Source organism: Erythrolamprus reginae, chromosome 1 (genome assembly GCF_031021105.1).
Source record: "Erythrolamprus reginae isolate rEryReg1 chromosome 1, rEryReg1.hap1, whole genome shotgun sequence".
In the NCBI taxonomy this organism is placed as follows: domain Eukaryota; kingdom Metazoa; phylum Chordata; class Lepidosauria; order Squamata; family Dipsadidae; genus Erythrolamprus; species Erythrolamprus reginae.
The window spans coordinates 315,659,535-315,674,267 of record NC_091950.1 but is presented as its reverse complement, the minus strand read 5'-3'; the positions used below and the strand labels follow the sequence as shown (position 1 = coordinate 315,674,267).

The 14,733-nt window shown below is 41.4% G+C and overlaps 1 protein-coding gene across 1 annotated transcript in view; it reads right to left on the bottom strand.

Annotated features, from left to right (window-relative positions):
* Positions 1-1,587: 1,587 nt before the first annotated feature.
* Positions 1,588-14,733, bottom strand: part of HECA (hdc homolog, cell cycle regulator) — a 38,866-nt gene continuing 25,720 nt past the window's right edge. The window contains exons 3-4 of the mRNA XM_070733632.1: positions 7,009-7,163; positions 1,588-5,520 (exon numbers count right to left, since the gene is read on the bottom strand). Of these exons, the coding sequence (XP_070589733.1) occupies positions 5,356-5,520; positions 7,009-7,163 (320 nt within the window). The 3' untranslated portion in view covers positions 1,588-5,355. The remainder of the gene's footprint in view (positions 5,521-7,008; positions 7,164-14,733) is intronic.

Below are 14,733 nucleotides of genomic sequence, written 5' to 3'. Positions count from 1 at the left end.
GGGTCTTAGGGGAGGAGGAGGAGGACCATGAGCCTTTGTTAGATGCCCGCTTTAGAAGACTAAGAAAAAGACAAGAATACTTGTATGGGAAAAGGAAGTAGTCTGTAAACTTTTAACTTTAGGGAATTGTTCACCACTCCCCATAGGTATTTAAGGGTGGCTGATGGGAAATTCAAGGTGGAGTTTCAATGTTCTGTAATGGAGGCAGTTGAGGTTTGGAGTTCCAGCCATGTTACACTAGCCAATTGTTATTTCTCTGCTAAAATCCTTGGAGTAGAATTGCCCTGTCTGGAAAGCTGTAACTGTAAGTCAGTGAAACTGAAGAATCTTTATCTCATAAAGGAATATGCAATTAGCTTTGATTTTTGGCAGCATCCTAGCCGCTGGACTGTTATCTTTTAACCCCTGTCACTGAGAAGCTGCCAAGATGAACTCACATGCATGTGAGTATAAATGACGCTTTCTATATAAAAAGGTTGATTTGAAATATCAGCGAGTGGATTCCTCCTTTGTTTTCAATCTGCGTAGGCCTGGGATAAATAGGGCCTGGATAAACTAGGACCATCTAGTGCCAAAGGATCCTACCCCACCCCTGCCTCCGAAACAGGAGGCGATGGGGCCTGGTTATTATTACAGATCCTGTTCCTTTTAGCAGATCTATCACAGATTTTTTTGTAAGGCCTTGTCCTGCCTCTTTTCGGCCTTCTGAGCGGCCCTAGAAAAGGGCTGCTTGGAACTCTGGGACCTACTAGAGTGAAATAATTTATCATTGCCCTCCTCCAGGGTCTTACTTGTCTTTCTGAGGCGTTTGCCACTAGAACTGTGGCCAACCTGTTCATCATATGAGTAAGTGGGAACTACCCTAGAACGGCGATCCCTAAAGAGGCCTGGTCAAAAAGGCCGCCCCCAACCTCATGCTCCTTGAGGCCTCTGTAAATCGCCCCCTCCCAAGCCAGCCCAGGGAGAAATTACCAGATGGGCATCTACAGGCTGACTGGGCCCACCCGAACAAGCTTGATTTGCAGCCCGTTCTCCTCCCCAATCAACCCCCAGGGAAATATTTCTGGGAAGAGGAGGGGAAGGATCCGAATGTTAGGGAAAGAAACGGAGATGCCGTTTGTATTTTGAGGTTTCAGATTCCAAGTCCTTCACTGCGGAACTGAGATGGAAGTATAGAGCCATCCAGGGTTTTTGCAACTTTGTGGATAAGTCAATTGATAATAGTCTACAGGGGGGGGGAAATCTAAAGGGAAAAGGCCTAATTTGGTAAATTTGCTGATCTTCTGGATGGGAGTTATTGCCACATATCCTTCTAGGATTGAGTCAAATCTGGGTGGGGCAGTGTGGAACCGGTCAAATGCAAAAAACCCAGACTGACTCGATCTGAATGCTGGCTCCGCCCAGGATGGGAGAAAGTAAAATACTTCACTACTGTTCCCCTTTCTTGAATAACTACAACAATGTTAACAATAAATGTTTTTGGAAATTAGAAACCAAGGATTTCAAATTCATATGCAAGCTATGCATATGATAACAGTTTGACAGTCTTGAAGGGCTGAAAGAAAACATAGTTCATCAGACCACATATTATTGGATATCCATTTTATTATACTTTTGAAGCATGTGTGTCTTTTCATTCATGCCTGCCATGATCCCAATGCAGCATTTTCTTTTCAATAGATTACTGTTGCTACACAATGTTTATTACCCAGTACAAAATTTGGAGTGATTAGATCCACCAAAACTCCACAGAGCTTACACACACTAGAACAATCTTTCCCCAAATAATACTCTTCAGTTGGTCTGAAAATTAGTACCCCCAAATCTGTGAGTTACAGACCCAACACTGGAAACAAAGCAGAGAAAACTGCACTTTAACACTGCAATTATTTCTCTGTATATTTTTTTTCAGGGCTACTTGATGGAGGTTGCATCACGTTGAAGAACTGCCAATCTTCCACCTCACCTAAATTACTTCTTCCCCCAGAGCTGTTTTGAGCTAAGTAGCCTAGAACCGTCATCCAAATTATAACTGAATGTTGCTGTTGCTACATTTCACAACAACTCTGGAAAAGGAAAGAGGTTTATACTGCCCACACTGACCCATCACATCATTGCAATAGATTCCAAATTATCACATGCAATATCCATAGAAACCTAAAATTATATTGCAAAATCTTATCACAAATTTCTGATGTGATAGCTCATTTGCTCCTTAGTGCTGATCTACAGAAATTACATTTACCTGCTCATCTTTGGAAATAATCTTATAATTAAAGTTCAATAAAACATTCCATTTTCAAGTAGATCATTTGTTTCTAATGTTGAACAATTTGTGGTGAAAAATCAAATACTTAGACTACCAAATTTTAAAAGACTGAGCATTCACTTTTAACAAAAATAAAATTTGCACATGTACAGATAAAGTAACTACAATACTGATAAAAGAACAATAATCACAAAACAATTATTTTGTTCTTAAATTTCTTCAGTGTCAATTATTTCACTTTTAATTTCTCATAAATTAAACGTTTTTTAAAATTAAGTAAAAGTGCCATTTAGGTACCAATAAGTCGATTTAACCGGTTTTAATATGACTTAATTCAAGGTAGGGTCCAAAAGACATAAAATGAATTCAATAAGTTATGGGGCACAATGCACCTTACATGATAACATGTATCCAAAACAGCAGGCAGGTTCAAAATATTGAGAACTATCATTCAACAAGCTAATATAAGCTATTAATTACTAAAATCTTTAGCAGCTCTTTTGAACCATCAATCCTTGTATGAACCTTAAATATGCTAAAATCTTTTAAATGATTTCTTGCCTATTTATACCCAGCCCATTTCTGCACACATAATCATGGGAATAGTATTTCTGCAGAATTTTTTTTTCAGATGACATGTGAACAACTAATAAAAACTGTTCTATAAACACCATTTAGTTTTAGAGAACACTTTTGAAATACCGTTAAGAAATTATTAAATATTTCAACCTATAGGAAAATTAATTCACAGGTAGGCATACTAATCTATCAACCTTCATTTAGTTTGAACATAGTTTACTATAACTGCACCAAGATGCAAGGAAAAATCACAATGAAAAAATATGCAACGTAAGTTGCAGATACCTCTCTTGATAACAGATTTTGTAATGAGTTTTGCAATACTAGCAAACACCCTAAGATGACTTTAAAATGCTTGAAAAAAGCTGAAATAACACAACTTATTAAAAATTGCAAGCTTGGAGGGGGGGGGGGTTGTAGAAATTTCCCTGACTGTTTGAATTACAGTGTTAGTGGAAACAGTATGATCTGTCAGTGAGAGTAACTATGATTATCAAATATATATCCCAGGAAGACACTATGCAAAAATAAAATAGTTTTAAACAGTGCATTTTCTGACATAGTATTACATTCATTTGTCAATGGTTAAGTTTATCTCAACAAACAGAGCCTTGAACTGTATTAACCAGCACTACCAATATTATCAAGTCCTGATTTTGCTCCCAGGAATGATGTAAATTCAACAAAGGAGCAAAATGATAATTGGACAGAGGCACACACAAGGAAAATGACTTTGAAAAGCTAGCTGTACAACTACCCAGCATCCTTTCTTAGTTCATCTAAAATGTACAGATAGGATCTGCATACAAACTTGAAGTCTGTGGACTAACATTAAGCAATGGAGAGGCTATGACAATTTGTGACACCTCACCTCCCTCTTCCATGTTATATTAGGCCTTGAAATATAATAGAGTGCATGGGAAAAGGCAGTCGAAATGGGAGTGCTGCTTAGCATGAAACCACTCTCTATTCCCCCCAACATATTCAAAATCTGTTGAGTCTCCCACTCTTCAGAACTGATTTTGAGGGCACAGCGGAAGACTGTAGGGCCCACCTTATCCAATAGTGGGGTTAAATTAATTTAACAACTACTTTGCCCAGGGTCAGGTTGGCTTTCGTGGAAGGCGTGGCCCATCCCTGTCCTCCAGCTCCACTGCACATGTGGGATAAGCCTCCCGTAATGGCCAACCTCACCCTGGGCGAATCTGTTGTTCAATTACCACCCACCCCACTATCAAAGTGGATCCTAGGCATTGCACTACACTGCAATGGAGAAACAGGCAACAATTCAAAGTGTTGGTTATGATCTATAAAGCCCTTCATGGCACCGGACCAGAATATCTCCGGGACCGCCTTCTGCCGCACGAATCCCAGCGACCGGTGAGGTCCCACAGAGTTGGCCTTCTCCGGGTCCCGTCGACTAAACAATGTCATTTGGCGGGACCCAGGAGAAGAGCCTTCTCTGTGGCGGCCCCGACCTTCTGGAACCAGCTCCCCCCAGATATCAGAGTTGCCCCCACCCTCCTTGCCTTTCGCAAGCTCCTTAAAACCCACCTCTGTTGTCAGGCATGGGGGAATTGAATTTTTTTTTTCTCCCTTCCCCCTAGGCTTATAGAATTTATACATGGTATGTTTGTTGGTATGATTGGTCTCTTAAATTGAGGTTTTTTAGATTACTTTTTAATATTAGATTTGTTACATTGTTTTTTATTGTTGTTAGCCGCCCCGAGTCTTCGGAGAGGGGCGGCATACAAATCTAAATAAACTAAACTAAACTAAACAGAGCGGCCAGCATTGGGGGGGGGTGGGGGGTGGAGAGAAGAAAGAAGGGAAATAGCCTTCTCCTTCCCTCGTGCCGGCCGCTCCATTGTTCACTTTTCCATTGCAGTGCCCAGGATCCAGTTTGATAGCGAAGGTGAGTAATTTAACAACCTGTTCACCTAACCAATGCAAACTGGCTGAATCCCACCACCAATTTTTATCTATCAGCAGAACTCTACTCCCATGATGCTGGATTTCCGTCTTCATCTAGGAAGACCTACAATTTTCTTTCTTCTCCATCTTTGCGAAAACCTGTTCATCTCTCCAACCTACAAAAAAACTCCTCCATATCTTGAAGTCACTGTTTCATTTAACAATAAAGGGGACAAATAGAATGGAATTTTCTCTCCAACCTGGGTGAGTGTAGACAGCTTCCCAGATGTGATGGAGCATCTCTTTCAGGCAGTATGATGCCAACACATCTGGAAAAGAGCTGGGATAATATGATAGAGATAAGAAGATGGAGCTGCATCTCCAGCCTTCACTGAAATCATGGCAAGAGGACCTCTGTCTGAATGACACACATCTACACAGGAACACATGTACATAATCACGCAAAGCTGTTGCACTTTCCTCTCAATTAGAAAAAAAGCCCCCCTCCCTTTCACAGAGCAGATCTTATAAAAGATATGTAAAATAAATGGAACAATACTCATAAAATAGCTATTACTATGGCAAAGCTTTTGTCAATAAGCCTCCAGAACTTTAAATGAGGAAAATGGCTTCACAAAATGATAGTCCAAATTTCCACAGTGTGGACACTGCTGAACGTTGCTGTATTCCGAGAAATACTGCATCCCAATACGTACATCTATAACAGGTTTCCCACAATGTTTACAGTTCAGCCGAGCCTGTAATAGAGGAGAGAGAGAGAGACAGGGAAAAAGAGAACAGAATATCAAAAAATCTCATAATTGGCTTCCACTGTCCATCCAACCCTATCATGCCTCTGTTTGTTTTGTTCTTACTGAATATGCCTTATGATTATAGCCTGATGGGCCAATTCCTACTACAGCTTGTACTTGGGAAAGCTTGCCTGAATAATAAAATGTGTAACATCAATCTCTTGTGTCTGTAGAATCAGTTATTAATGTGGGGTTTTTTGTAGATTTAAATAATGAATCAGTTACCTAGAGAGAATTGCATTTTACAATGCCCACATTGGATGAACAGATTTCATCTCTAGGTACATTAGACAAAAATGGAAGGCAAGGATTAAATCTAGGAGGATTTTATGCTTTTGATTCATTTTCTCTTAACATCTGGCCAATGTGACCCTGAAGTATTGAAATTGTTCCTCTAGGAGGGCATTTCCAGGAGACTGAATAGCACTGCACCATCAGGCTTCATCTTTATCTCAATGCACACTGAGATAATTTCAGTGCTATCTTCTCTATGCGTACATGCAATTCCACACTACATGCATTTTAATGAAGATGTACAGGACACAGACAACAAACACAAATTCTTCTTCATCATTAGCTGCAGTGCTCGAATAGTCACATGGGCCTCTCCTCATCACCATGAATGGGAGCCAGTACAGTGGTACCTCTACCTAAAAACGCTTCTACTTACAAACTTGTCTAGATAAGAACCGGGTGTTCAAGATTTTTTTGCCTCTTCTCAAGAACCATTTTCCACTTACAAACCTGAGCCTCCGAAACTGTAACCAGAAAAGGCAGGGAGAAGCCTCCATGGGGCCTCTCTAGGGATCTCCTGGGAGAAAACAGGGCCGGAAAAGGTAGGGAGAAGCCTCCGTGGGGCCTCTCTAGGAATCTCCTGGGAGGAAACAGGGCCTCCACTCTCCCTATGGTTTCCCCAATCGCACACATTATTTGCTTTTACATTGCTTCTTCTTATAAACTTTTCTACTTACAAACCTGGTCACGGAACGAATTAAGTTCGTAAGTAGAGGTACCACTGTATTAAAAGAAGGGTATTACATGCTCAGTCAGGTTCAACCAGAGAATTGACCTTGAATCATTGCAACAGCTAGAAGACATCCAGGACTGACTCCCTCCCCTCTCCCACAAGCCTCATAGAACCTTATCTATTTGATCCCAAAGAAAGGCAAGCAATCTAGGGAGAGTCCTGTATTATAGGCAGCATACAATAAAGTAATTAGCTTGAACTCTACCCATGTAGATCTAATTGCTTCCACCTGACTGGTACTGCTGGCAGAGCTATGTACTTTTGGAAAAGAAGCAGCATCCACCAGAGAGTCATGAATGTATCATCACCCATAAAATAGTGTCTAGACAGCTATCACTATATCCCGGAGGCTTGCCAAGACCATGGAGCATAATTTACTAAAATATGAACTCTTTCATAATACTAACCTGACAACAAGGAGAGGCTGCTAGAATGTCATAAGTATACATGGTTCCCAGCTGATGCCAGCTTCCATCCCACCGAGATTTGCACTTTATGCAGATAATTTTATGAACCCCTTCTAAACAGTCTACACAAACAGCATATAGGTGCATAAGCCTTCCTGTGGAGAGAATTTTGTAAAAACAGAATATATCAAATGTATCAAACGTTAACAGAATTGTGAATGGCATTTTTATTAGAAAATACAGCAAATGGAGCACGCATTCAGCAAACATTATGTTCCTAGCCATCGTTTGTCCAAATATCATTAAAGAGGAAAGTCTATTTCAGTGATGGCGAACCTATGGCACAGGTGCCACAGGTGGCACGCAGAGCCATATCTGCTGGCACATGAGCTGTTGCCCTAGCTCAGTTTCAACATGCATGTGTGTGCCGGCCAGATGATTTTTGGCTCACACAGATGCTGTGGGAGGGTGTTTTTGGCTTCCAGAGAGCCTCTGGTGGGATGGGGGAGGGCGTTTTTATCCTCCCCTGGCTCCAGGGAAGCCTTTGGAGACTGGGGAGGGCTAAACACGAGCCTAATGGGCCTACCAGAAGTTGGGAAACAGGCTGTTTCCAGCCTCCAGAGGGCCTCCGGGGGTGGGGGAACTGTTTTTGCCCTCCCCAGGCATTGGATTATGGGTGTGGGCACTTGCGCATACACGATAGTGTGTGCCCAAACTCTTTTGGTACCCGAGGAAAAAAAGGTTCGCCATCACTGGCCTATTGTATTCAGACTTACATTTCTAACTTAAAATGCAAATTACGAAGTTTAAACTAATGCTGACAGTCAATCCATATTAGTTACTTTCTAAATAGAGGGTTTTTAGAGTTTAGGTTTTAAAATTTTGTTTTTGAAATTCCAAAATTGATTTTTAATTAAACTATAAATCAACCAGTAGTGGGTTGCTGACGGTTTGGACCAGTTCTCATGTACTGGTGGTGGAAATTTCCACCCACTTACCGAACTGGCAGCGATGGCCAACTGTCCACGCTCCCAAACCGATTATCCAGTTGCCGCAACCAGCAAAAAACTCTCTGTGCATGCACAGAGGCATCTTCCCATGTGCAGAGGGTCATTTGCGTGATGCGATGGGGTGTTGCGATGCGAACCGGTAGGGAAGGTAAGTGGAACCCACCCCTGAAATCAACTATACTAAAACTAACACATGATCAATATGAGTAGATCATTTGTCAAATCAGACTGAACAAGACAAACATTCCAATTTTCATTTCAACTAAGAAGCTTAACAAATACTATTGTATTACAGAGTTACTCTCAGCTGCACATCACATGCTTCAGAGGAGGATAGGCTCAATGCTACTGTAAATTCATAACAGATTTTTGCAAAAGTAGAACCCACAAGTTAGTTACCTCAATATACTTAATTTCCTTCCAGTTATTACTTCATAAACATCTACAGTATTTATACATTTGAATAAAAGTCAGATATGATTATCCTTCTTTGGCAAAAGAATATATAACACAAACTCTTTATGCAGAGAAGAAGTCAGAAAAAACAGATTCTTTTCAACAGGAAATGTAGGCCTTGTCAAACCGCAACCTCTGCTATAACTCAAGTTTCAGGAAAGAGTTCAAATTGCTACAAGAATACATTTGCACACTCTGCATAAATATAGAAAATATTCTAGTGTAAAAGCCGGAAAGTAGACCCGCAGGGAAAATTTTTGAATTTCCCCCCTGGTGTATTGTATGTTGGTTCGGTTTGAGCTTAACACATTATTCTAATCCTAATAGGATGACTAAAAACAAGCTCATTATCCTTTCCGCTCATTTATAAATCATCTCATCTATTTTTAACTTATTATGTTTATTGAGCAAGCAATAGTAAATACAGTGATCCCCCGATTATCGCGAGGGTTCCGTTCCAAGACCCCTTGCGATAATCGATAACTCACGATGTAGCGGCACGGAAGTAAAAACACCATCTGCGCATGCGCGCCCCTTTTTCCATGGCCGCACATGCGCAGATGGTGGAGTTTGCGTGTGGGCGGCGGGGAAGACCCTTCGGCCGCCCAACAGCTGATCTGCTCCGCAGCGCGGCAGCAGCAAGGAGCCGAAGATGGGGTTTCCCCGTTGCCCAGGCAACAGGGAAACCCCATCTTCGGCTCCTCGCTGCTGCCGCGCTGCGGAGCAGATCAGCTGTTGGGCGGCCGAAGGAACCTTCCCTGGGTCTTCCCACCGCCCAGGCAAAGGGGAAACCCCAAGATCGCTTGCCGCTTGCCCGTCACCCGCCCGCCCGGCTGCTCGCTTGCCGCTTGAGAGCAAGAGGGGGAGAGATAGAGAAAGAGAGACAAGGAAAGAAAGAGATGAGAGAGGGAGGAAGAGAGTGTGAGAGAGGAAGAAGCAAGATAGAGAAAGAGAGAGAGAAAGAAAGATGAGAAAGGAAGGGAGTGACATCATCGGGTGGAAAAATCGCGATATAGTGATTCGCAATGATCGGGATCGCAAAACTCGGGGGATCACTGTACTAATCTCCAAGTTAATTTTCAAAACTCTTTAAACTTCTTATTCCTTAACCCAGTTTATTCTCAACCAAGTTCCATATAACATCCAAATAAAGAAAGCTACAGAAATTACCAGGTATGGAATGGAGGCAGGAATTACATGGAAAGACCATACAAAGTGAGCCTATAGTATTTCTGTACTATTCAAACTATACTGCTCAAAAAAATAAAGGGAACACTCAAATAACACATCCTAGAATGAATGAATGAATGAAATATTCTCAATACTTTGTTCTGTACAAAGTTGAATGTGCACAACAGCATGTGAAATTGATTGTCAATCAGTGTTGCTTCCTAAGTGGATAGTTTGATTTCAGAGAAGTTTAATTTACTTGGAGTTATATTGTGTCGTTTAAGTGTTCCCTTTGTTTTTTTGAGCAATGTATGATTTGCAGATGCCTGATAGGGGAATTAGATAGCACTCTCCTCTGCCCAACAACTGGGATCACCTACCTGTATAAACATTTAGCATGACTATATTCCAGTCCTTCATCTATTCCCACTTCTCTTCCTGCTATGTAAGATGAGAAACAAGTTTACAGACTCCTCCCCCTCCCTTATTACTATATATAAAAATTTATATATTTATAAATTTATGTGCAGGTGGTCCTCAAATTACAACAGTTCACTTAGTGACCACGACACTGAAAAAAGTGACTTACGATCATTTTTTACACTTATGACCATTGTGGCATGCTCATGGTCACGTGATTTATATTCAGATACTTGACGACTGACTTATATTTATTACAGTTGCAACGTCCCGGGGTCATATGATCATCTTTTGTGTCCTTCCCCCTTCCATTGGGGAACCAGATTTAATGAAGAATTGTATTACTAACTTAACAACTGCAGTGATTTACTTAACAAATGTGGCAAGAAAAGTGATCTGGATCACCATTTGCGACGTGCCCAACTACAGTTAATGGAGGAAGTAAAATTCTCCTAGCAATCATAGGAATCATTCAACAACTGCTGAGTCACAACTCTGGCACAAAAGGTCATAAAATTGGCTACAACTCACTTAAGAACTGCCTTGTTTATCAACAGAAATCCTAGTCCAGGGTCCTCAAACTATGGCCTGTGGACCAGAAATGGCCTGCCAGAGTCATTAATCCAGCCCACACAAAACCACGAGGCTGCCCCCCCATATTGCCCCCCACCTGCTGGCCCCCACCCTTCAACCCAATGTAGGCCTTACATTCCCAAGCCCTGCTGGCTGAAACTGGAAAGTAAGGCCACAGTTTTTGGCTGGCAGAGTGTTTCTGGGGGCTGGGGAGGCCAGAAAGGGGATGCAGAGGCACCGAAGGAGAAAATGTTGCGCTCTGTCTCAATTTCTCAGCTCGGGCTTAGCTCGGGCTTCCTCCATCCAGTCATCCCTGGACTCAGAGCAGGGATCAACCAAGTGGGCAATGGTGGCACTGATAGGAATAGGTGCCTCATTGCTGCGGTTCCCAGTGGGCAGGGGGGCAATGTGGGCTGTGCAGCCTCGCAGTCCCTGGAAGCCACAGCAGGTGAGGATGCAAAAGGAGCGGCATCCACCAAGGTGTAAGTGTCCAATAGCGGGGACTACGCAACTGGCCCTCCAAGAAATAGGCATGACAGCAGCAGCACTGGCAGCAGGAAAAGTGGGGGAGGCATGTGATGCAGATCACCCGACGCGCATGCCTCATCCCATGTGGCTGGGATAAGGCACGTGGCTACCCAACACATCCAGCAGGTTGGACCACATGCCTCTCCACTGTGCCTCTGCCTTTGGCTACTGCTGCCATTGCAGGCAAAAACAAGGTGAGGAGGGTGTGTGGTGGCTGCCGCCTACTCCGTCCCATCTTGGCCCCCTCATGGGTCTGGCACCATCGAGGGCACTAGCAGCTTGCACAAATTCAAATAGTCCCCCCAAAAAGTGTTTTTAATAAATATACAATATAACCAACTTGGTTGTAACCAATACAATACTATTAAAAATGTACAAGGGTTGGTATGGTTCTATTGGTAACTACGGAAGTATCAAAACAGCTCATAAATTTACCAGAACAAAAAGTGTAATCTCAGTTGTGAAATAGCTTTTGAAATGAATTGCACAAGCATAATTAAATATTGGCCTGATAGGACAGCACAATTAGATTTTGTAACCTTGACTCTTTGGGATATTTCTTTAAGGAAAACTCTAAGCATGAACATTCTGCAGTGACCTTTTAAAAATACAATCACATCAAGAAATGAAAAACACAATGTTTTGATTCCAATATATTGGTTACTGCTAATCAACAGCTGATAACAAGAAAATATGTGAACACAATGCACATTAATTGCACATTTGCACATTATTTGCACTCTTCATATACCTCAGCAATGAAACAAATGCAATCATGCCAGTCAGCATTTTTCACATTCACTATAAACAAACTATGACTATGCTTTGTTTTTAAGAGGTTTTTTTTCTTTTCTTTTAAAAATACAGCTTCCAGGCTACAAAAAAGGCTTATTTTAGAACTCAGCATTTGTTCTGATGATTTATTACCAATGCAGAACAAAACATAAATTAAGCCTTGTACAGTTAAATAGCCAATTATGCAATTTGGGCTACAATCCATATTATTACTGTTGATCTTATCCAAGAGCAGTAGACAAAATAAACCTTTAAAGAGTAACAATGCAGGCATCATCCACAGAAACCCCTAAAATAATTAAAATACAGTCATTTAAAAATAAAGTTCATTTGAAAAATAAATCCCAAAGACAGTGTGGTCCTGGAAGTACTATTATGCCTTCCAGAAAAGTTTCCTGGGAGTTAGCCTAAGATACAGGACCGATGGGAAACTGTTCAACCTACAAAGACTCCAGGCTGTCACCAAGATAGAGACTGTGCTACATAACCTTCCCTTTGCCGATGACTGTGCCCTGTTTGCTGGATCAGAGCAGGAAATGCAACCCAGTGTGGATAATTTTGCAGCAGCATGTGACAACTGTGGTCTCCTTATCAACATAAAGAAGACTGAAGTGATGCATCAGCCAGCTCCGAAAGCCAAATACCAAGAGCCCACCATCATAGTAAAGGGACAAAAGCTACAAGCAATGGACCAATTTACAAACCTTGGCAGCACCCTCTCCCGTGCAGTGACAACTGACATTGAGGTCAACTGCAGAATCACCAGAATTGCCAAGGCAAGCTCTGCATTTGGCAGACTAATGACCAACATGTGGAACCGACATGAAATAAGCCTTGCTACAAAGCTCAAAGTCTACCAAGCAGTAGTGCTAACTACCATGTTGTATGCCTTGGACAGTATACAGGAAACATGCTAGGCAACTGAACCACTTCCACATGACCTGCCTCCGTAGAATTCTGAGAATCCGGTGGCAGGATAAAGTGCCTGACCCTGAGGTCCTCTCCAGAGCAGGCCTGCCATCAATTCCCACCCTGCTGATGAAAGCCCAGGCACGTTATGCAGGCCATCTTGCTAGGATGCCAGACCATTGCATCTCTAAACAGCTCCTCTATGGTGAGCTGTCTAAAGGAAAGCGATCACATGGGGGACAAAGGAAGTGTTACAAAGACATGTTGAAAGCCTCCTTCAAGTCCCTCGATATCAACACCACCTCACGGAAAACCCTGGCACAAGATCGACCAACATGGTGAATGCTGATCCACCAAGGCTGCCAGACATCTGAGGCCAGAAGAACATTCAGAGCAGTAGAGAAGCAAACACTCCGCAAAGCCAGGGCTGCAAATGCAAATGCTGTGACAATGGTGCCCACACATGTCTGCCCAACATGTGGCAGAACATTTCAGGCCCGCAAAAGCCTTGCCAGCCACTTGCAGACACATAGCATACAGCCCACAACCCATTAGATGTCAAGGTCCTCCTCGAACACGCTGGACGAACATCACTATGATTTACTATGATATGCAAATACAGAGATGATGTACATATCATGCTAAATTCTTTTTTTTTTTTTTGAAAATATACTTTATTTATTTACAAATATAATTAAAAACAAGGAAAGGGATTGGGGGAAGGGGGACAGAACGAAGGGTTGGGGGTGGGGTAGAGTAGGAAGGGGAGGGAGAATTCAAAAACAAAACATTTATGATAGAATTGTAATACATGTGAGTTGTAATACACAGGTGTCTTAAAGGGAATGTAATAACTCTTACTTTCCTAATCTTAATATGTATATATGTTTATAACTCAAATGTCGTATTTCTTAGTATATATAGGCATTAAAGTTCTAGCGGTGAAAAGGAGGAGGAAAGAAAAAAAAAGGAAAGAAAGAGAGAGAAGAATCTGCATTTAGTGCAGACGTTTTTATGGACGACTTTTGTTTAGTTGTAGTGTGGGGAGTATATAGGTGATATAATGGGTGTATATAAAGATTAGTTATTCTAAAGGTAGTTAATACGTTTATAGTGTGTATTGGGTTGGTTAGAAGACAGATAAAAAGAGATTTAATATATTTTCTTGTTGCAAATTTAATTAGTTTTTGGTGCTTCTTTTCTAATTTATTTTAATATTAATTTGAGTGTTGAAGGTACTTTTGGGTGTGATAGAGTATGAATTTTACAGTAAAAGTTTTTTGTATTTTTTCTGAGAAACCCATTTATGCCAATTTTCCCATACTTCGTAGTATTCTGAATCTTTTTTGTTTTGTGCTTCCATTGCTATTTTAGACATTTCAGCACATTCATTAATTTTCGTAATTATTGTAAAGAAAGAGGGTACTTGATCAGATTTCCAAAGGGAGGCATATGATATTCTGGCTGCAGTTATAATTTGTAGTATAAGATATTTTTGTGTCTTGGTAAGGTTTTGTCTAAATATACCTAAAAGATAAAGCTCGGGTTTGAGTGGTAATTTGATTGACATGACTTGGTCGATTAGGGATTGAATTGTTGTCCAATATTTTTGTGCAATTGGGCATGTCCACCATGTGTGGTAGTAAGTTCCAGGTTTGGTCTTGCACTTCCAGCAGATCGGTGAAAAGTTGGGAAACATTTTGGATATTCTTGCTGGGGGCAGATGCCAACGATAAAACATTTTAATTTGGTTCTCCTTGTAAGACATTGCCGTTGTCATTTTATAATTTGATGTCCATGTTTTCTCCCACTCAATTAGGTTAATCGTATATCCAAAATTCTGAGCCCAGGCTATCATACAGCA